Consider the following 23,220-nt stretch of genomic DNA (forward strand, 5'->3'; position numbering starts at 1 on the left):
GACTTGTGTTTGTACAGTGCCCTGTGCAATGGGGCTCTGATATTGCTTGTGGTCTGTAGCTGCTACCATAATACAAAAAATAATAATTTTTCTTCATTGCAAAATTATTACATTATATGATCCGGGCCACTGTTTATTTTACAGGCTTACTCCGTCCAAGGGCTGGAGTAACTGTAACATAGCTTAAGGACAGTGATGAGCTGCCAAAATCTTAACAACCGGTTCCCTCCTCACCCCACGAGGGGGTTGTGGCCCACCCCTGCTCCCCGGGGACTCCTGTCCCATCCAACCCCCCGCTTTCCTTGACGCCCTACCCCCCGGACCCTTGCCCCATCCACTCCCCTTCTCTGTCCCCTGACTGCCCTCAGAACTGGGCAGGAGAGTCTCGTGGGCCACCGTAGTGGGTGCCCACCCCACCCCACCCCTAAGAGCCAGAGGGACCTGCCGGGGGTCGAGGTGGGGAGTCCCGGCGGTGCTTACCTGGGGCAGCTCCCAGGAAGCATCCGGCAGGCCCCTCTGGCTCCTAGGGGTGGGGGAGCGTAGCTAGGGGGAGAGCAGGGGGAGCAGCCACTCCCCCCCACAGATCACATCAAAAGTGGCGCCTTAGGCGCCGACTCCATGGGTGCTCCAGTCCTGGAGCACCCATGGGGAAAATTTGGTAGGTGCAGAGCATCCACCAGCAGCTCCCTGCCTGGCCCCGCACCCAGCCCCAGCTCACCTCTGCTCCACACTGCCCCGCTCTGCTTCTCGGCCCACCCTCCCGGCTTCCTGCAAATCAGCTGTTCACGCGGAAAGCCTGGGAGGACTGAGAAGCAGGCAGTGGCTTCGCGCTCAGGCCCAGGGTGGCAGAGGTGAGCTGGGGCAGAGAGCGGTTCCCCTGCGCCCCCACTCCCCCGGGTTACCTGCTGTGGCACGAGTGGGCCTCCTCGCATCTCCCTGCCCCAGCTCACCTCCGTTCCGCCTCCGCCTCCCTGGGCCTGAGTGCGATGCCGCCACTTGCTTTTCAGCCCCCCCTGGTTTCCCGCGTGAACAGCTGATTCATGGGAAGCCTGGGGGGTGGGGGTGGGAGAGAAGCAGAGTGGGGCGGCGTGTTCAGGGCAGGAGGCAGAGACGAGCTGGGGCCGGGTGCAGGGTGGGGAGCTGCTGGTGGGTGCTCTGCACCCATCAAATTTTCCCCATGGGTGCTCCAGTCCTGGAGCACCCACGGAGTTGGTGCCTAAGGCACCACTTTTGGTGGGTTGTTAAATTTAGAAGCCCTTTTAGAACCGGTTGTCCCTCATGTCCCTCCAGCTCACCACTGCTTAAGGGTGTAACCTTAGTGCATACATTAATATGAATATTTTCTTGCTTGGACCAGGTAGCGGTTATCTCTGGCTGCTCAGCCTCATGCTCATGCTGTCGTCAGGCTAAATGCTTGCAGTCAAAGTTGGTATTTTGGCTAGATTACAGGTACCAAGTAAAGATGAATTTAAAGGGGAAAGGCGATGTTGCATTTAGCCAATTAGTGGCAATAGAGTACAACCGCAGCTTAGTTAAATGGATGATACAACAAGCTGGGCATTTTCCTGAGAAAGAAATCCACCCAGCCAAAGGTTTATTGTGAATGCTGTTGGAATAAAAGAGTGTGTGAAGATTTATTCATGCCACAAGCAAAGGCAGAAAAGAGACATTGCACATGTTTGTGCATTTGAAATATCTTACTTTTTTTTTACTGAAGGTAAAGCTCTGAAAATAGATCATTTGGCTTCTACATACAGAGTAAACTAAACCATTGGAGCAAATCAAGTAGAAGTAGCTGAATGTGCTTATCTTGCTTGGTATGTGGCTGCTGTGCATAGTAAGAAGTGTGCATTTCTTGTGAGGAATAATGGGCAATAGGTTTGGTGATAAATATCTGCAAGGAGTTCCTCCTCTAGGGTGTTGGCTTATTGTTTTGTATTTAAGGGATATGCCCATTTCATTCAGTGATATGTTATAAATATGAACGATCTTCTCTCTCTGGGCAATGTGAAGGATCTGCCCCTTAATTTTATTAATCAGATTGGATGAATCTGTGTGGGCACAGGGCTCTGCCCTTGTGAAACAACTTGCAGCATCGGGGCCTATGAAAGCATAGCACTTAGACTTTCAGCTTTTTAATGAAGAACAGCTTGTATGACAATCGAGTCTGAAACAATGTGTTGCTGAGAAAATTCCACAGAATTTTAATATGCACCCTTTGAGGATAACTTTTAATTTTCCAGACTAAAATATATTTATCAAATATTTTGTTGATATTTTTCCTTCAACTTATCTGTTACTATCTGCATACTTTCTTTGAGTTCTCTTTTTCTCTCCAATTGAATAAAATTAGCTATTCCCCTCCTGCTTTAGCTTTTTCAGCTTGAGCATATGACCTATGCCATAGTAAATTGAAAAGAATCATACCTGTTGAGGCAGGTGGCATGGATTTCTTGTTGCTGATCACAGATACATTTTAGTGAACAAGAAGCTGTTTTCTCTTTTTAGATTGTCTTTCTATATGTTTGTGTAACACCTTTACGGTGAAATTCTCATCCTCAAATCAAGTATACCTTTTAGACTAATCTTCAGGTAGTCTAGCTGGTAGGACCAATATATAATGTAACTGTATGTAGCACAGGCATTCACTGAGCTGGACAGCATTGTTAAAGCGAAATATTTCTCACGTTAAAACATTGGAGAACAATGTAAGAAAAGTTTCAGAGTAGCAGCCGTGTTAGTCTGTATTCGCAAAAAGAAAAGGAGTACTTGTGGCACCTTAGAGACTAACATTTATTTGAGCGTAAGTTTTCGTGAGCTACAGCTCACTTCATCGGATGCATTCAGTGGAGAAAAATAATCGTTGGCTTTGACATAACACTTTTCACCAGCAAAGCAACCTTTCTAATTTGTTAGAAATGTCCCATGTCATTCACTATGTATGGTATCATTTTATGCTTCTTTTAGTATCATTGGATATTGAAGGACTAGATGATCTTGTTCTGCCATTTTCTAGTCTAGCACAGCAGGGATGATGCTTGACCACTTGCACCAGTAATTCTGTCTTTAGAAAATTAAAATAGAATTTCCTTTTAAACCATGATGATTCCATGTTTTCTAGTCTTGACCTGATTGTGTCTTTACTGTGTTTGTCTTTTTACTCTGGAAGGAATAGGTTACTTACTTACTTGGTTTGCCTGGAAGTATATATGTAATATATATGTGGTTAATGGTTAACTAATGATTATCGATGTATATTTCAGTTCCTTTTTACAGACATTAGAAAAATGTTACAATGTGTGGAATAGTGTATCATACTACTGTTACTTTTTTGTTACCAATAAAGAATTATGAACCCCTAAATACCATTGGCAATATCTTCTTAGAAAAGACCTAGTACCAAAATAACGGGTGTTCCAAGTGATCCTTTAAGTGTGAATATATATAAAAAAGCAAAAGCTGATTGTTTTAAATACACTTTTTCTTTCTTTTCTAGGCAGAATTCACACATGTCCAAGCAACAAGTAAACCAAAGACCCTCAAGCATGGTCAGTGAAACATCCACTGCAGTAACTACATCCACTGTAGATACCAAACCTGGCTCCAAGGTAAGACAAAAGTCATATCATTTGGTCTGGTGGTAAAACCCTGGATCCCTTGAAGTCAAGGGGAATTTTGTTACTGAATTCAGTGAAGCCAGGATTTCACCCTGGAAGTCTAATAATGTGTTTCCAGGGAATTATGATATTAAACTATCTTCCACGCATGCAAAATTGAGGAAAAAAAACAAGAATAACTAAATAAGCTTTGGACAGCTCAGAAGCCCCCAAGTAGATGACAGTTTTAGGTGAGAATTTTGAAAATTATTGATGCGATGAAATGCAGAGTTTGAGAGGTTCCTAAGGAGTGGAAGTATGTGTAAGTAATACTAGTATTCCCACAGGTCATATGATTGTCCAAAGCACTTCAAAATCACCTGCAAAATAGTGGAAATTTTAACTTGGACTTCCACTTAATTTCCCTTTAGTTCTCATCACTTCCTCTTCCTTTATCTTAGGCACTTCTCCACTTTAGCCTCATGTATCATTAGTGCTTGCACCACTACTACATTTGGAACATTTAGATAACAAAAATAATAGAAAAAATCAACAAGCAGAACTGGTACAGAATATGACAAAAATGATCATCTTTCTGAGGGCACAAAATATACCTGTGCTTTACTTAGTAAACCCAAACTTACTTTAGTTGCATCTCCAAGACTATAGTAAATTAAAAAATACAAGATGAGGGGAAAATGACCATAAGGAAGCAAAAATAATAGAAGAGCTAGCTAAGCAATATAAATGAAGCTTTAAATTTGTCTGTGGCCTTTTCACTTCTCAAACCTTCCCCATTGGAAAAGCAGAAAACCTGTTAAGTATCTAAGTCAGTGATACTTATACCTCTGTGGTTCAGGATCAACATCTCTCTCTCTCTCTCTCTCTCTCTCTCAGACACACACCAAGTAGTAGTATTGTATTTATTTATTACAATTGGTTAATAACATAGTAAAAGCATCCTGACTGGTTAATAAGTAAATCACAGAGTGTTTTACTATCATGTGCTGCAAAGAGCTGCAGGAGACACATAAGTCAAAGAAGAAAGGGTTTTGCCAAATTGATTGTAAAGAGTGCTCACTGAGTTAACCTCTTTGTTGATGTGGCATCAGCTGAAAACTTGAGTTCTGTTGTATTATTTTTCTTGGCTGATTACTGGGGAGGGGTAAGTCATGTAATGAAAAACCCAAAAACACTTTTTAGATCCAGAGTGTAATAATGCAATTACAGGTTACTAGACCAATGCACATGTTATGTGTCAGTCACTAGTATTACATTTAAAGCCAAATGTGTTCACAATAAAAATATACTAATAGATTGATTTGTCACCTTAAAATGGTAAGTTTAAATGTCCACTTGAGGTACATGGTAAATTTTTTCAGTCACGCTTGCGAATACTTACATGTTTGTATTTATTTTATGCACTTCTTTATTACGATTTTTTAAAATGTCATTTAATTTTTTAAATTTTGCTTTTATTGATTTGGTAGAGACAATTAGGGACACTGCCAAAATTGACAGACTTAACAGTTTATCTCCTGTAAGTAACTTTGGTGTGTAGAACTCTGTTGTAGAGGTGGGAAGGAGACTTTACTCACCCCCTTCTCCAGTTTGCCAGTAACTGATGTCCATCATCACCTTACAACATCCTTCAGTCCTTCTCTTGCCCTATGAGGAACTCTACTACAGTTCTGTCTGCATCCTAGTACAAGAGAGAGCCTGAGTGCTCTTGGAAGCCTACCAGGTGCAGCATTTCCCCCGATGCAGCAGCATGGGCTCTGGTACGGAGCTGGGTGAACTGGTTGGGTGGAATCTCTTCTGCTTCTTGTGCTCCTCCAGTGAGATTTACTGAGGTCCTCTTTACTCTAAATCCTTTTTACCACACTTTTGCTTTGCCCCACAGAGATTCTTACTTATCATCAGGATCTTCTCCCTTGTGGAACTTTTTGCTTCCAATTATCTACGTATCTTCAGGGTGCGGGGATGACGACATGACATCCAAGGTCTTAAAAGATGCTCAGATCCACTCTTACTCAGAGCTAGACTTAATTATTCCATGCATTCCTAGCAGTTCAATCACTCCTGTTCCTCCACAGACTCAAAGTGGACATTTTTGGCTATCTCCCAAACAAACAAAGATTGTTTTCCTCCTTCCCAAGGATCACTTGGCCAGTATTAAGCAGCAGCAAGAATCTCTGGACAAACATTAGGGCATTTGAAATTAATGTAAAGATAAGACACTTAGTATCATATTATACTATCAGAAGAACATAAGAATGGCTATGCTGGATCAGAGCAATGGTCCATCTAGCCCAGTATCCTGTCTTCCAGTGGTGACCGGTACCAGGTTCTTCAAAGGGAACGAAAAGAACAAGGCAATTATTGAGTGATCCATCCTCTGTCATCCAGCCCCAGCTTCTGGCAATCAGAGATTTAGGGACACCCAGAGCATGGGGTTGCATCCCTAACCATCTTGGCTAATAGAAGTTGATGGACCTATCCTCCATGAACTTATCTAATTCTTTTTTGAGCCCAGTTATATTTTTGGCCTTCATGTCCCCTTGCAATTAATTCTTCAGGTTGACTGTGTGTTGTTTGAAGAAGTATTTCCTTATGTTTGCAGGGAAAATACAACATAACCTGTCAAACATAACTTGCTGCCTACTAATTTCATTGGGTGATCTCTGGTTCATGTGCTGTGAAGGGATAAATAACAGTTCCTTATTCACTTTCTCCACACCATTCATGGTGATATATACCTCCATCCTCCTTAGTCATCTGTTTTCTATGCTGAACAGTCCCAGTCTTTTTAATCTCTCCTCACATGGAAGCTGTTCCATACCCCTAATAGTTTTTGTTTCCCTTCTCTGTACTTTTTCCAATTCTAATGTATCTTTTTTTAAAGATGGGGTGATCAGAACTGCATTGCGTTCAAGGTACAAGGCGTACCATGGATTTATGGCATTGATGTTTTCTGTCTTATCTATCCTTTTCCTAATGGTTCCTAACATTGTTAGCATTATTGGCTGCCACTACACATTGAGCAGATGTTTTTAGAAAACTGTCCACAATGACTCCAAGATCTTTCTTCAGTGGTAACAGCTAATTTAGACCCCACTGTTTTGCATGTATCATTGGGATTATGTTTTCCAATGTGCATTACTTCGCATTTATCAACACTGAATTTCACCTGCCATTTTGTTGCTCAGTCACCCAGTTTTTAAATTGGAAAAGTTGGACACCAACACTGTTATGATTCAGGTGGAATTGGAACAGCATTTGGTACTGATATGTTGATAATAGGAAGCTGACTTTCCTCAACTACTTAATCAAATACCAGTGCCAATATACGTGTGCCTCTGAAGAGTGCTAGAACTATTTCATTACTGTGTAACAAAATATGAAACGATGCCTCAGTTATTTGTAATCTGACTGATGTGACTTTAATACAGTATGTTTAGTACTATTGCAATGTGCTTCTTTTCAGGTTTTAAAATCTTGTAATAAAGTTCACAGCTTTGGAAAGAGGGACCAGTCTATCAAGAGGAACCCTAATGTTCCTGTTGTGGTGAGAGGCTGGCTACACAAACAGGTATGTGAGAGATTATTTGTTTCTCTTTGTATTGCAGAATGTGCAACAAAATATATCAGATATCTATGAAAGCTTTTTAGATAACAGTAAAAGAAATGAAAGGCCTGAATTTCAATTTTGTGGAAAACCTGAAGCTCCCATTGACTTCAGGAGAGAGTTGCTTGTGCTCAGCACCTCTAAAAGTCAGGCCCTTAGGCTTTCCATAGAGATTTGATTTGGACATGGAAAAAATGAGAGAAATGCTATAGTATTTGTTTAAATGTGGAAGCCACAACTTTATTTTAAACTGCTACCTAACTCTGGTAACCACTGCACATACCCAACAGGATTATTCCAGTGTGGATCTCAACTGGCACCGGTGACCCTACTGTATATAAATCTGAGAGTGATTATGAAAGACTGCCAATGGATTCTGACTCAAAGCCAGAGTCCTGACTCTTTCCCATCCTCCACTGTAGAGGTAGAAGGGATAAGATAAGGGGAGCCACAAGCTGAGCAAGAAAGAAGCCAGCCCTCTCATCATGTATTACCATACCAGGACTATTGCTTGAGCAGCCCACTCTAGGTTACAGGACTTTAGTCAGATCCTTTTTAACCCACCAATCACACTGGAATCTGCCAGTATTGCAACAGTTGTAACCTAAATGCCCCAGAACCAGACCTCCTGAATGTCATAGTGAGTGAAAAAAAATCCACACAGCAGTTTGCCAGTTCTGCCATATGAAAAAATTCCCTTCCAGACCCTACACTGCTGATCAGCCTAGCCCCCACATCACTGGAGATCTATCAGTTAGATTAAAAGGTGGTGAGGATGGGAGCCGTGATGGCTAACCTCTCTAGGCAATAAACTGTATTAACCCACATTCCTCACATTCCACTACCAGCAAAGGGGAGCTAGTCTCCTGGCCCTGGAAGCACCCCTAATGCCCAGTGGCAGCTGCAGTGGGCGGGACAGGCCCAATAGTCTAGATCATAAAGGCCTTTTCCTTTTGTTCCAGTATGGAACTGACAGTTTTGTTCTTTTTAATTTATAAAATCTTATCTTAAATCAACAATCCAGACATGGTTAAGAGGTGTCTATTCATCCTAAAATGTATTGACAATGTTCAAAACTGCTTTCTTTCCTAAAATATGAATTGTTTCATACAAAAAAATTAAATTGTAATTGCTTTTCAAATCTCTGTGTTTTAGTTGATAATATATATTCTGTTGAAAATCTTGTCAACTGTTTAAGGCCTCATAGGCTCTAGTGTATTCAAAATAGATTTTTTTAAGTTACCTTGAAGGTTAGTGACAGAATCGTCTAGGAAGTGTGTCTTAGCCTTTTTGTATTTTCTATGAAATTTGTCTCTTGATTTATTTACAGGTTTTTTTATGCTTTTCTGTGCTGTTCCATTAAGTTTTCCCTGTTCACTCTGCTTATATGCTGATCCTCATCTTTGTCAAGAAGCAATCCTTGGAATGAGTATCACTTCCTGATACACAATTAATTATCCTAATTGCCTGATAGATCTGTGAGAAAAATACATGGTAGCTACCCATACTGCGCAATCCATGTACACTTTAGATTTGAGATTAGTTAGAGAATAAAAATAGTTTTTTTGAAAATTGTCCTGGATCACATAGGGAAGATTTGTCCTGTAACTGGATGTTATCCTTGATGATTCTATCATTGCATAATGTTTCTCCAAGCAAATTTAAAATATTCATTTTTGTAATGATTAATATTGTATTTTGGGACAACTGTGGTAATCTGTTAATTAGTAGAGTGCCGTAGGAATTAGATGATAAAACAAACACTATATGAGCTTTTATTTGAACTGAAAAATTATATTAAATTCCTTGCTTTTGCAGGATAGCTCTGGAATGAGATTATGGAAAAGACGATGGTTTCTGCTGTCTGATTATTGTTTGTTTTACTACAAAGGTGGGTAGACAATGTAGTGGTTTTGAAAGTTTTCATGAAATTGAGGCCATTGTGAAAAATATTCTAATTTGTTCTTCAGAACTTCTCTTTAGAGCTGGAAAAACTGTTAGACTTTTTCACCACTGTTTACCCCTCAAACAATTGTTTAACATTACATTGTGACTCAAACCCTCATTAGAAAGCAACATTTTTGTTTGCTTGCTTGAATTGGTTTCTCACACTTATTGGAATAAAGTTATGGTTAAGACATGGGTAGTCCAGAGACATGTGTTTCGAGCAGTGGTATAGACGATAGATGCTGCTGCTTTGTATTTTTATAGCACTTTACATGTTCAAAGCACATTACCAACTTTAATAAAGATTAACACCCTGGTGATATAGGAAGGTAAGTATTTGTACAGCTGGAAAAACAATGAGATTGTGACTTGCCAAAAGCCACACAATCAATGGCAAAGCCTGTATTAGAACCCATGATTCCTGACTCTTGCTCCAGTTTTTAACCTCTAGGTTTTTTGTATGATCTTTGGTAAGTCACACAGCTTCTCCATATGCCTTGGTTTGTCCCTGAATCGAATGGGGATAATACTTCCCTAACTCACATGGATGTTGACATTAAGTACATTGTTTGTAAAGTGCTTTGAAATATTTGGAGGCTTTATAGAAGTGCCAAGTATTATTTATTCATATTTATGGCTATTCCTCTATGTAGTGCCAGTAATAATGAATGTTCATTAACTATAGTAATTATTTGGATAGACGTAAGAATCACTGACTGAAATTGTTTTAGATGATCATAATGGTCTATTTTGACCTTAAAAATAAAAATAAAAATCTAAGAATGTTTACTATATATTGATCTGAGAACATTACACACATGAGTGAGTAAAAAGGCAGGAAGGAAGAAGAAACAGAACAACGTGGGTTGCCAATCCCCATGCATGGGGCCTTACTGGGAATGGATCCAAGGGGGAGTCTAAGTGGAGACAGTGCTGCCTATCAGTAGGCCCTTGTTGCCTCAGTAGTTTTTAAAAGAAAGCTGAGCAAGGACTATCTCTTTGCTTTGTCCCTTTTTAATTCATTGTCACCTTGGTGGCCTTCTTTTCCACTTTCCCATGTTTCTGCCGTTTGGTCACTAAAGGGACATCAGTGGGAGCTTTGTTCTGGAATTGTATTCTTCTGACTAAATAAAAATAAGGAGGAAAGTTTGGTTGGCTGGAAGAGTTCTGGTAGCATTACTTCATATAATAAGCACTTGTTTTTATCACTTGTTGGTACTGTTATTGGTATATGTTAGGGCAGCGATTCTCAACCTTTCCCAACTGCTTCAGAAGCCTGAAGCCCAAGCCCCACCAACCGGTGCTCAAGCCTGAGCCTGAGCCCACCACCTGCAACTGAAGCATATTGTTTAGCTTCTCGGGGCCCTGAGCAATTTCCTTGCTTGCCACCTCCTAATGCCGGCCCTGCCCTTGTGACCCTCCTGGGGGGTCGTGTGCCCCAGGTTGAGAAACACTGATCTAGATGAGTTGTACGCTGTGGAAGACCTCTGCATAACGCCAGGGGTATTTGTACACCTGGTTGAGAACCACTGTGTTAGGGAATATGCTTTTTTACACCTGATGAAGAAGTGCCCTGAATCATTTTGATTTTTCTTTCATTCAATAGACAGCAGAGAAGAAACTGTTTTGGGTAGCATACCATTGCCTAGTTATGTAATATCTCCCGTTGGACCTGAAGATCGCATAAACCGCAAGTATTCCTTTAAGGTACAAGTAAATAAATTACAAAGCTTATGATTTATATTCAGCAGTAAATACACTAGATGTTTAAAATGTTTATTTGCATAAGAGAAGACATTGTTTAGAGGAAACAATAACAATATCTCCATTTTAAAATAATTGTAAAAATGAATGTTTCATTTTTACATCGTATCTACTTCATACATATTTACAATGTAACATAGTTCTTTCTTGGATCTAATAGTTTTATCATAGTTCATTTTTCTGCTATGCTATAAGTTTCCCTGTTGCTTTAGTATGTGCCTGTGGTTAATGATCTTCTGTCTGTAAAATATCAGAAAATAAAACTGACAAACCTTATCATTTCTCTTATAAATAGAGAGAAATATTGACTTTTTCCCTCATAGACTGCTTTGCTTCACTGTGGATGGGGATGACTTTTTTTTTCTTTTTCTTCTTTGCAACAAAACCATCACTAAGTTTTGACAAGGAGAGGAAATGACAGTGCCATGACTTTAGTTGCTTTGTAATATAATGCATTGTGGCAATTAAACTTCTCATTTATTTTCTCTGCAAAAAATGGATAATTAGTATGGCCCCTATAATAGTTCAAAAGAATTAATTTCCTCCTTTTATCTCTTAACTCACGTTGTAATTTCTGCATCTTGGAGAATAAGAACAGCCACCTTTAACTACTAAATAGAGTCTTGAAGCTATAGTTGTTTAAGGTTCTACTTAGAACAACATTTTAATTTTGCCTTCCATGTAGTTTAAGTACATCTATTGTTTTGATAAGGAGTGTTCTTTGTTAAAATTCTATGTTGAATGATTTATGGTTTGCTCTAGCTATTTATTGCTCTTTGAAAATGCAACAAAAGAAAATAAACCTATTCTTGGTAATGGAAAAGCCTGCTTCCAGCTCACTACATGTCTGAGCACATGCATTAAGGCAAATTATAGAGGCTTCAATGCAGGTTATATTTTTAATATGTACAGATATTTGGAACAGAACATGACACATTGAATCCATCAAAGTAAATTACAAGCATTAATCATGCACAGTTTCATCAAGTGGTATGCAAATGATGTTCTAGAAAGAAACTTTCTTCCATCTTTTTGCCTTATGAGAATTACAGAAAGACTTAGCTTTTTAAATCTGCCCACCCAGAGCTTTTTCTTTCTTCTTGATTTGTGAGTTTTAGCAATTCAGACTGCCTGTTGCTGATTTCAGGTTTATTTTCTCTGAAAAATGGATTGAAATTGATTTGTTTAAATAAATGAATATTTCTTCAAGTAGTGTCCCTACAGGTGTTCCACTTCAGGTGCACATGTGCCTTTGATTGGCAATTTTCAGTAGCAATGCCTGTTAGAAGCTCATGTGCCCTCTACCAAGAATATATAGAGCTGCAAAGGCAAACAGCTTTCAGCTTTGCCTCAACTTCTTAGTTGAGCTTGTTTAGTTCTTTTGATAATTGTACTACTTTAGTTATAATTTGGGGGTTCCTGTTCTGAGAGCTTTGCTTTTGGAGACATCATCAACTTGGCATGTTGCTGTCCCTGGAATTAAAGCACTGCCTTACCTGCTGAGAAGCTGTCCCGGTCAGCAACAGACATTGTGTGTATCCGTTGTTTGGGAAACACCTGCATCCCAGCTAAATTCAGTTCAGTTCAGCTTTTAAAGGCAGATCTTGTAAAAAATGGGAGATTAAACTTTGGCTCCTCATGTTGGAGCACTCCCTCCTCCGATCTGCCTCAGATACAGGCCCAGATACCCTCCCAAGACATGAGCCTCAGAGTGAGCACCATGCTCTGTTGACCTTAGTACCTAGGTCTTTGCAGGATAAGAGAACAGAGGGTGCCATTAGAGCTCCTAGGAGGAGTAGTTCTGGATCTCCTTATAGTACCTCTAGTATCTAAACAGGTGACCCAGACTGCAACATTGATACCTCTAAACAGGTACGGCTAGACAGATACTACCACCAACACTCTCAGTATTGACATTGGTTACTGTGGAGCCCCATCTAATCCAGATGCAAATTTACGCACAAGAAGTTCAGATTCTATAAGGACTTGTTAGTGTCTGATGAGCCAGAGTCTGCACTATGAATGGGTATCTCATAGAAGTCAATATTGAGATTTTCAGGGTCTCTGAGGCCTTACCATTTTCTAGTAGCCCTGGTTCTCTTGTACCATTCCATCAACCAGACAATGGTCTGCTCCTCCTCTGTACTATACTGTGGACTCTTTAGATTCCCATATCGCTGTACAGGGATCTCCCACTTACCACCATAGAGACATCTTTCCAGGCACCTTACCTGAGAAAAAGCCCAAAGGGCAAGAGAATCTCATGCCCCTTCTTATGAGTCTGAGCAGCACTGGATGCATCCTCCTCTACCTTATGGTCCTCCTCAGTGGCCATATTGGGTCTCATGGGCAGCCTTCCATCAGCAATATTGAGGGATCCTAGCTACTCCTGTGGGGAATATTGTGAAAGGCAATCATTGCTTCATCTCTCCCACTAAAACAATCACAACTTCTTGAGGAGCTTTTTAAAGAGCAAGAGACTAGAGTGGATAAGGATGTGACACCACAAACTAATATCTCTTCATCTTCTCCAGATGTAGCTGTGCTGCCTCCTACACTCTCTTATGCCAAAGATTTTAAACAGTTTTAGGAGCTGATTAAATGGATTGCTGCCTTGCTTCGGATCCCATTGAACAAGGTCTAAGAGTCACAACATAAGCTCTTGTATATACTCCACATGACAACTTCTGACTGAATAGTTCTGCCAGTAAATGAGGCTCTACTGGATCCTGTCAAAATGATCTGGTAGACTTGAGCAAGTCGATTAAAAACACTTTGTTCTGCCAAAGAATTCTGAGTTTTTATTTTCACACCCTTTTCCTAATTCTTTGGTTGTGTGGAAGCTGTTAATGAGCGTTGTAAACAGCACCATACTGAGTCTATGCCATACAGTCACACCAGAAGCATCTTGATCTCTTTGGGCTTAAAAACTACTCTTCCTCAACGCTGTGGTTTAGAATAGCAAATTATTAGGCTCTGATGGCAAAGTGTAACCAGACCAATTACAGCAAATTAAACACTTTTATTGATCATCTTCCCCCAGATCATCGGGAACAGTTTCAGGCCATCAAAACTGAGGGTTAGCTCTTAATGAGGACCTCACTGCAAACTTCCCTAGATGCAGCCAGCAGTGCAGCTTGTTCTTTCTCTACTGCTGTTGTTATGCATTAAGCATCTTGGCTGCATCTATCAGCATGTCTTAGGGAGATCTAAATATCATAGAAAACCTTCCTTTTCACACTGAGACTTTTCAGTGAGTCCACCAAAGAATCGTGCACACCTTAAAGGACTCAAGGGCCACTCTCTGTCAACCCCTGCAAATGAAAGACAATGTAGTTGATCACAAATGGAACAGAGATCCATCTGGTCCAATTTTCTGGCTTTCATAGACCAGCTGATCCACCTAAGAAAAGACAGATATCAGAAGGACTGCTTGCTGTGACCCCTACCGCCACCCAACCCTTATTATCACTGAAGTGTCAATTTGATTATCTGGTTGAAGGTCAAGAACCCTTCCTACCTTGGGAATCTTCAGCAACACCACACTACCCATCTTCCTCCCCTGGGAGATCATCTCTCCCATTTTTGACCTGCATGGAAGTATATTACAAATTATAACATTGGGTAACTCCATCCATTTCTCCTCCATCCTGCCATCCCACCCCGCTTTCCTTGTCCCTCCTCAGGGATTCTTGTCACAAACATTTGATTAGACAGGCTGTCCCTTCTATATGTAGGAGCCATAGAACCATTTCCAGTTCACCACGGAGGAAAGGGATTTTATCCCAAGTGTTTTCTGGTTCCATAAAAGAAGAGGGCATGGTGACCAAATCCAGTGCACTTTCTAGAAACATTTAGTGTATTTTTGCAAATTTGTAAAAATAAATGAATATGGAGAGCTGAGACCTTGTCTACACTACAGGTTACTTCAGTGTAACCCCTGAGCGATGTAAGTTAAGAGCCTAAGAGCCAGTGTAGACAGCACTATGTTGGCAGGAGAGCTTCCCCCACCGACATAGTTACCGCCTCTCATGGAGGCGGGAGTTATTAAACCGATGGGAGAGCTTTCTCCCATTGACTTAGAGTATTTCCACCCCAAGCAACTACAGTGGCACAGCTGCAAGTGCTGTAGTGTAGATGTAGCTTCAGACACCATGTAACAAGAAAAATTACAAAGGAACTTTTGTAAAAGAATCTTCACTCCAACATTTAACAGGTATGATTCAATAAGCCTTTTCCCTAGGAAGAAGCAAATACTGAAAAAGAGGTTAAAATGGAGGTCCAAGCTTCTACATCTCCTGAAGTATAAAATAAGAAACAATTGCAAAGGGAATATCTTATTAAGGATAGTTGTGCTAGCTAAAACATACCTTTTTAGTGAAAAAATGCTGCTTGGAAACTTTTTCATTTTTATGATAAAGTTATAAGATTGTAAACCAATGTAAAACTATTACAAAAGGAAAAAAAAGAATTTAGATGGGTTTCAAGAGCCAGACATCGTCTCCAGTATGCAAGTTCTGGTGCTGCTATTGACACCTACATTTGTTAACCTTGTGCTTTTACCTAGGGAGGATCAACAAATTTGAATCACTCCTCACTAGTTCTGCAGTTTGCCATGTTTATGTTTACTGTTAAATAACAATTTCAGAAACAATTAAGTTCTGTCAAAATTCCTTCTCAAATGATTTAGAGTATCCTAACTGGGCTTCAGTTAGTCTCTGACTATCAGCATAATATAGTCATAGACTCAGCCATGCAGGAAGAAGAGGAGAGAAAGAATGTGGTTTAATTAGTCACTTAACGTATCTGGGAATACCCAGCAATAAATCATAAGTTCAGGTCATTGTTCTTTCCTTAATTGTTTACACTTATCTGGAACCCAGTTTGGTCCCACTCTGTTGCTGGGACCCACCACTCTCTCCTCAAATGAGGGTTGAGAGGGGCTGGAAAATGGGGCAGGTAGTCTTCCCACTGTACTGGACATTAGGAGCCCGAACTCTTCTTTTTCCAGCTTCCTTAGGAGATGCCATCCCTTAAATCCCCTTCCAATTTCTGTTTCTCAGGGAACCATATCCCCTCTGTAATGAATACCTGTACTGGACACCTGCCACCTACTAAGTTTGCCACATCTTGACCTATCCTCCTCATGTACTTTGCCCTGACTCGCTGTGAGGAAAGCAAAAAAAAAAAAAAACCCCACCATGCCTCAGCCAATCTGGTTGTGAAGCAAAAATTCCTTCCAAGGAACTAGCACAATGTCTACAGCAGATGATGATAAAGCCCAGTCCTGTTCTGATCTCATGGGTGGGAAGTTGGGTGCTACTGATTGGTGATTGATGAAAGTTCCTTCCCAAATGTACAGAGTATAAATACTTCCCTCTCCTCTGGTGCACATGGTAGGTAAGTGCTGCCACATTGTCCATCCACTTCCTGTTCCCCTTCCCCCCACCTCCTGGCTCTGCTAAAGTCAGTCCATCCCCTTTCCTCCTCCCTTGTAACCCAATTGCAGTGGGAACCTTAAAAGGAGCTCTATCCCCTTTTTCTTGCTGGATGGACAAAGACCCACCACATTCAGTTACGGTGAGGACATTTGGTTAAAATCACTTTAAGCCATTATACTAAGACTTTTAGTAATGATCTCTTCACCAAACAATGTCATGTAGGATTTTATTGCAAAGCCAGTGTTATGCTATTACTGGAGAACTCATAAAATAAATCATGCGTACATAGACTGCCTTGTATTATTTGTAAAAGATCATTTGTTTGGCTGGAATAGACTCTACTTAAGCTTTTATCTGATGTTTGAATGCAGGTTTAAAGCCAGGACCTGTGGCTTTCTTACCTCAGAACAAAGTTTATAGCAGGGGCAAGAATAGATTTTCTAGGATTTCTATAGTAGTGATAACGTGAGACTGTCTCAAATTCCACACCTACAGCATCACGTGTCAGCTTGTAGAAGTTCAAGAGCACTGCCTTACCAGAATTCCATCACTCACTAGCCATTACATTTATCTAATCTGTTCAGTACCCTTAAATATACAGAGCATGGGTGAACATTATATGTCATAAATAAATGCTGCTAGAAATAGAAAACACAACAAGATTAATCCCAAAATAAAGCTAGGACTTTTTCACACTGAAGTCCTGAACAAGTGGAAAATGTATCCTGTCATATTTTAAACATGGTCTGTCTTCTATTTAGATTAGTGCAAAATGCCAATTACAGTATAAGTATGAGTTTAATTATTGGCCAGCTTCCATTTTAAACATTTATTTTCTGATAGATGTATTTAGTTTGTTGAGCTGGTCTTAGTATTAAACAGTTTAAAACACAGAGTATTAAAATCATACTAAAAGCTGGAGAGTTCTCCCTGAGAAAAGATTACTTTTGATTGTTAGTGTGTGTGAAAAGTATTTTCATAGGGAATGTTTTTTAAGTTTATCCAAATATAATAGTAAAAAAATAGTTTAGGAATATTCCTCCATTATACTAGATTGAGAAAGTGGAGAGCTTTCCATCATTTCTTTGGCAAAGGAACAATTCATTGCAAGCAATTATACAAGCGTAGGTTCTGATCCTGCAGAATCATGTCCATGATTTGTTGCTTTAAGTCCAATATGGTGAAGATGAATAAGATGGAGTAGTAATAAAACTTCAGTAAGAGATCACAAATGACATCAGCCCTACCAAGACACTCTACTTTTACATTGACACTACAATGTATAACTTTTATGATATGGAGTTATCTCTTGGCGCTTGAAACCAAGAAACGAGTGAAATCCCAATTTTTGCCTATAAAACAGAGGCCATTGCAACACTGTTTCTGGGTATTTTAATGTCCTTTATTAGCGGAAATCAGGATTTACTATGTGGAGCTGCTCTTCATTGCTGAGACCTGTTGGGATCTGGGCTGCCATCTTCGTCAGTTGCTCATAGTATCTCACTACTTCCTGAAGTTGGTGTTGACATAACTTCACTCTTTATATATAAATCCAATAGCCAGATTTAAGGCACATATGCTACCAGGGAGCTTTCCCTTTAGGCTCTCTGGTAGCTTATGTACCTTAAATCTGTCTAATGGATTTATTGCCATTATGTAAACTGAGGAAATGCCGTGCTCTGTATACCTAAAAGGGACTGTTTCAGACTTTAGAATGGAGGAAGAGGAGGGAGAAAATAGTGGTCTCAGCTTCTAGATTTCCTGAAGAGTTGTTATATCTAATTCCTCTTCCCTCTCCACATAATGTTGATAATTTTTTTTACAGGAAAGTGATTCACAGTCTAGCTTAGGGATGAGATATTCGTTTAATTTTGGCTCATAAGTGTTCCATAAATTTGACACTTTTCAACCTAAGAGTAAGAGGAGTTATTCTTCTGTATTTTCATAAGTCATTGTGATGCCTGACTTTCAGAGGCATGCGTAAAAAGTTGCTAACTTTCTCTGTGTAATTGTGACTTTCTCTTAGTTTAGTATTTCTATCTATGAATGTAATGGTTCTAGACATTTAATATTAGTTATTACTTACTTTAATCAGTGTAGTTTTGTGTTAAAATATAGTCCTTGAAAACCTGAATCCTTTTACTATTTTAACTTCAACTTTTTTTGTCCTTGTCTTGTCCTTATTGGTATGCTCTTGGGGTTTGCTCTCCATTTCTCCTTCTGTGCCTTCTGGGAGAGGGCCTGCCTTTTCCTCTGTCTGTCCAGAATAAGGCATCTGAATGCATGAATAGGTACCAATATTATTTTTTCCCCAGTTATGTATGTTCATGTGTTTAACAATAGTTTAAAATAAAAAACAAGTCTCTCAAAACTCTTCTGTGTCTGCTAGCAGTGACAGCCATCAGACACCAGCATAAGATTGTGGTTTTTTTCTTGCATGTTTGACATGCTACTAATAGATATCTGGAATACGTTTGAATGTTATTTTGACCAATTTTACATTCTCTTAACTCCATTGAGAGTCAGGGTTTGTTGATCATAGCATGACACCTTTATTCCTCATTCTCTGAGGCTATACATGTAATTTCTTTAGTCTTTGAAGGGAGAAAGGTGCCATATACATATTGCTTGCTGCTTATACAGTTTGTTAGGCAAATAGTGTCCTGCACTCTCTTCCAGTTGCATACTGAACATGGCTACTCTGAGAGAGAGTGTAATAGAATTCTATGGGAGAAAAAGACATACCACATTAATTAGGATATACAGGTGAATGAAGACAGAGTTCAGTTTAAGCAGCAGGTTACAGCTTCATTAACTTAATCCTCGGGAGAGGCATGTCTCATCTCCTGTGACTCTCACATACCAGGTATTTAAGTGTGTTTAGTGCAAGGTTGCATGGCTCCCACTGTACAACCTCATAACTTGGGTAGACCCTCTTCACCTTATCCTTAGGACTCAACTCACTTCTGAATCCTCCCATGCTCCCCACTCCAAGGAAGGCAGGAGGTTAGCAAAGAGGGACCTCAATCTGCAAAGCCTTCAACTCTCCCCTTCTGCCATAGTCACAAGGTCCACCAGCAAAATTCCAGGTCTCTTACTTCTGGGAATTGGCCCTTTTGGCCTTTATCCATACTGGACAGCGGCAGCAAGTTGCAATGAACTAAACATTCCTACAAATTACTAATATTAATTTCTAAGTCCTACTTCTTTTGAACAAAACTATGCTTCCATTTTACTGTGAGGAAGGTGAAAAAAACCAACAGGCCACACAATGGAAAAAATTTGTTCTTGATCCCAAAACAGGTGAGTGGTCAGACTCTGTGCATCCAAAACCACAGCTACTATACTACAATTATAGTGAGGGAGGGTAGGCAGCCAAGGCACCCCCAAAAACCTTAGTAGAGGTTTAAATTAATGGTGAAGTTAGGGGGATGTGAGAGCCCAGTCAGCTTCCCACTTTGCACCACCCTCTCCCCTCCCCCCGGCTAGCCAATAGTATGTGGAAGGCCTTGGAATCCCAGGCATGTTCTGTCCCCTTTCTTTCTAAGCTGTCCTGTAACACACTGCTGGTCCAATCAACCTTCCCGCCTAGTGAGATGGGAGGTGGCAGCCAAAAGACTTGCACGAGAACAAAATATATGATAGAGCTGTCTTAAAGGAAATAAGAGGGCTCCCTTGTAGCAGTCATGTAGGTGAGTGAAAGACCATGTTTGAATGTTTGCAGCCATTCTGGGTAAAAAGGAAGGGAGCAAGTTGTCTACAAAACATGCAGTGCTGAAATAGTGGGGAAACCCCCCTATTCTACAATAAGTTTGCACATGGTTGAAGTGAGAGTCTGATAACACTAACTCAGCAATTTCAGAGTATATAACAAATCATGTAGGAAGCTTCACACAAGATCAAACGTATTGTGTTCTGTCAAAAGTGTTTGTATTTCTAAAGCCAAGTATTATGGTAGGTTATTTTTCAGTGTAGAATAACAAAGGGGAAAAGACTCCATCAAAACACAAGTCCAACTATAAGAGTTATATGTGGAATGTAGCTTTTAAAATAAAAGGAATGTTTGTTTTATACATATGTATATGTGAATGAAAAATTGACTTGGTTCAAAAAAGCTTCTGTGTAGTTCATATTTGTGTGTGTTGATACTAGCTGTAGTTTGTTCAAAAACTGTGAACAGTTAAATTACTAATGTGCTCAAAATATTGATTGCATGAGCCTACAAGATGAATGGAGTTTTATAGTCAGAGTTCCAGTGCTTGGAATGCAACAGAAAAGAGGGAGATTCATAGATTTTGTGATTAAATAAATATAACCAAATAAAATCAAAGCTTCTGAAGCCAAAATAGAGGATTTTTGAAGAACTAACTAGTATAGAGAAAACTTGAAAATTGCTGACCTCACTTACGATTCTGTGAATGGCTGTCAGTTGCTGTTAATTCTGTTAACAGTAGCAGATGAGTTCCGATTGTCTACTTTTAAAGTGCATTTATAAAGTAACACACAGGAAATATTGTAGCTTGATTCAGGAAGGAGCATCTGATGAGACCTACTTAGTAATGTGGGTACCATGTCTTTATGGAACTGTGGGTAAGATCTGACTTAACATAACTAGACTAGAATAATGAAAACACACATTTGATATAAAATTATGTACATAAGAACAATAGAAATGTCAGAGTGTTAAAGTTTAATACTTAGCTGCTGGCAGCTTCATATATCTAAATATCTCAAATAGTTTTGGTTTTGAGATAGCACATGGAAGCTTTTTGTATGCAATAACATTTGAAATACAGTACCATGTGCTTTAATAATTCAATAAATGTTGCTAACTTTATCATCAAGTCTAGTGTTTTTGTAGCTAATTTAGTGTTTTTTAAAAGCATATTGTTTAACCTAAAGGTCTTAACATGCAATACAATTATTCCTAAAATGCCAGTTTAAAAAACATGTATGGTAAGATTTATATTGTGTTTTTTCTAAACAGATTGCTTCATGATATGATCTAGGAAAATTGACTCACTTAAGCAATTCTTGCTAAAAGATGCATTAGTTTGTTTTGTATTGTGTTCACAGCAAATAAAATGCATCAAGTAAGATAGGAGTAAAATGAAAAGCTCCAGTTATTGGTATGAAAAACAGAACAAAATGCTGCAGTGTTATTTTAATGATAGGAAAAAGAGGGAAAGGAACTACACAGCACTAACTGATCTCAAATAAAATTAAAAAGTGACATTAAAACTCAACATTTGTCTCACTGCTGTGGTTATAGTAGAGTGATATCTTCTATTTTATGTACAGGAGGATACCGTGAGAACTCATAACTTTTTTTTTTTAAGGTAACCACTCAAGTTATAATAAATTTTTAGGCTCAGAATAACAGATTTGTCTAATTTGTCTTTGCTTTTTGCTTTTACAGGCTGTCCACACAGGGATGAGGGCATACATTTATAATAAGAGTTCTATGGTCGGCTCTCAGGCAGAGCATTCAGGAATGCGCACATACTACTTCAGTGCGGATACCCTAGAGGATATGAATGGCTGGATCCGTGCCATGAATCAATCTACTCTTATGCAAACACGTTCATCACTGAAGAGGCAAGTTCAACATGTTACTAACTTGTAGCTGAAAGTTTTTTCAAAAATCAGAGTAGTGAGTTAAAATATATTTTTAGAAGCAAGGGAATATTCTGTTTTCATTTTAATTTTTTAAATCAGAGAATAAGATGTATACATTCTGATTTTAAAGAAATTTGCAGGTTTTTTTATAGTGGTCCTACATTAGTATACTTAGATACTTATGAATCAACAAGCTAGGGAGCACAAAGTAAAGAAAACTCTATGTTCAAAATTGTTTTGACCTCATCAGTGGTGCTGGTACACAAATAAAGTACTAGGGCTTGTCCACATGAAGACTTGGTATGCAGAAAGCCAGGGTGTGAATGAAATTACAGCTTACTAGGCTGTTGGGCACTAAGTCACTGTGGGGACCCTGCTACTGGACTTAAAGATCCATAGAGTGCAGTATGTCAGAGCACACTATGGAACTTTTTGTATGCTGTAGCAGGGTCCACACAGTAACTTAGTGTGCAACAGGCTAGTGTGCTATAGATTCATTCACACCCTGGCTTGCTGCGCACTAAGTCTCTGTGTGGAAAATGAAATGAAGCAAGTTTAAAAAGAAAAAAAATAGGGCAAAAAAAAAAACGATTGGAGAGGAGTGGAATGGGGATACTGTTTTCAAATTTCTAAGAGGGGTATTCTAAAGAGTAGAGAGTAAAAACCAAACTATAAGAAAAGGACAAATGTACTTATCAACTTTGATTTTCCCATGCTTTTTAGTTATGGAATATAAGTGTATAGATACATCTTGGAAACTAGTATTAGTTAACATCTTGCCTTACTGTATTTTCTAACATTGCATTTTGTAACATTTTGGGGGAGCGATGTGCTCTATGTTACATATCTAGCATAGTGGAGTCCTGCTTTGTGATCGGAGCTCCTAGACGCTACTTTTTCTAAAGCTAATGTCTGAAGTGCTGAATTCAGAAGTCCAGGAAAAAGCAATAATTGAGCAGTAAACTTCAAAAGAGGCTGGGATGAGGAGCTAGCAGTTGAAAATGCTCTCAGAGCCCAGAGAAAAAATCTGTTTTGGCTCAGACAGGACATAAATAGACAAAAAGTAAGAAAGACTCCATTTTTAAGACCACCCTTTATGATGCTTGGTGATGGATCAGAAGAGACTATGAACTCTACAATAGTAATAAATTGTTAAGATTATCTCATACCTTAAATAATAATTATTTCCTTTAAAATGGCATTATACTAACATCACAAGAAAGAA

At 39.3% G+C, this 23,220-nt stretch overlaps 1 protein-coding gene across 4 annotated transcripts in view; it reads left to right on the forward strand.

Annotated features, from left to right (window-relative positions):
- PLEKHA7 (pleckstrin homology domain containing A7) overlaps positions 1–23,220 on the forward strand; it is a 275,644-nt gene that overhangs the window by 177,046 nt on the left and 75,378 nt on the right. For all 4 annotated transcript variants that reach the window (XM_084630059.1, XM_084630061.1, XM_084630058.1 and 1 more), the window contains exons 5-9: positions 3,497–3,608; positions 7,084–7,188; positions 9,043–9,115; positions 10,778–10,878; positions 21,796–21,974. In XM_084630059.1, coding sequence (XP_084486185.1) covers positions 3,497–3,608; positions 7,084–7,188; positions 9,043–9,115; positions 10,778–10,878; positions 21,796–21,974 — 570 coding nt within the window. The remainder of the gene's footprint in view (positions 1–3,496; positions 3,609–7,083; positions 7,189–9,042; positions 9,116–10,777; positions 10,879–21,795; positions 21,975–23,220) is intronic.

The sequence above is a fragment of the Lepidochelys olivacea genome (assembly GCF_965140295.1).
Source record: "Lepidochelys olivacea isolate rLepOli2 genome assembly, chromosome: 6".
NCBI classification, from domain to species: Eukaryota; Metazoa; Chordata; order Testudines; family Cheloniidae; genus Lepidochelys; species Lepidochelys olivacea.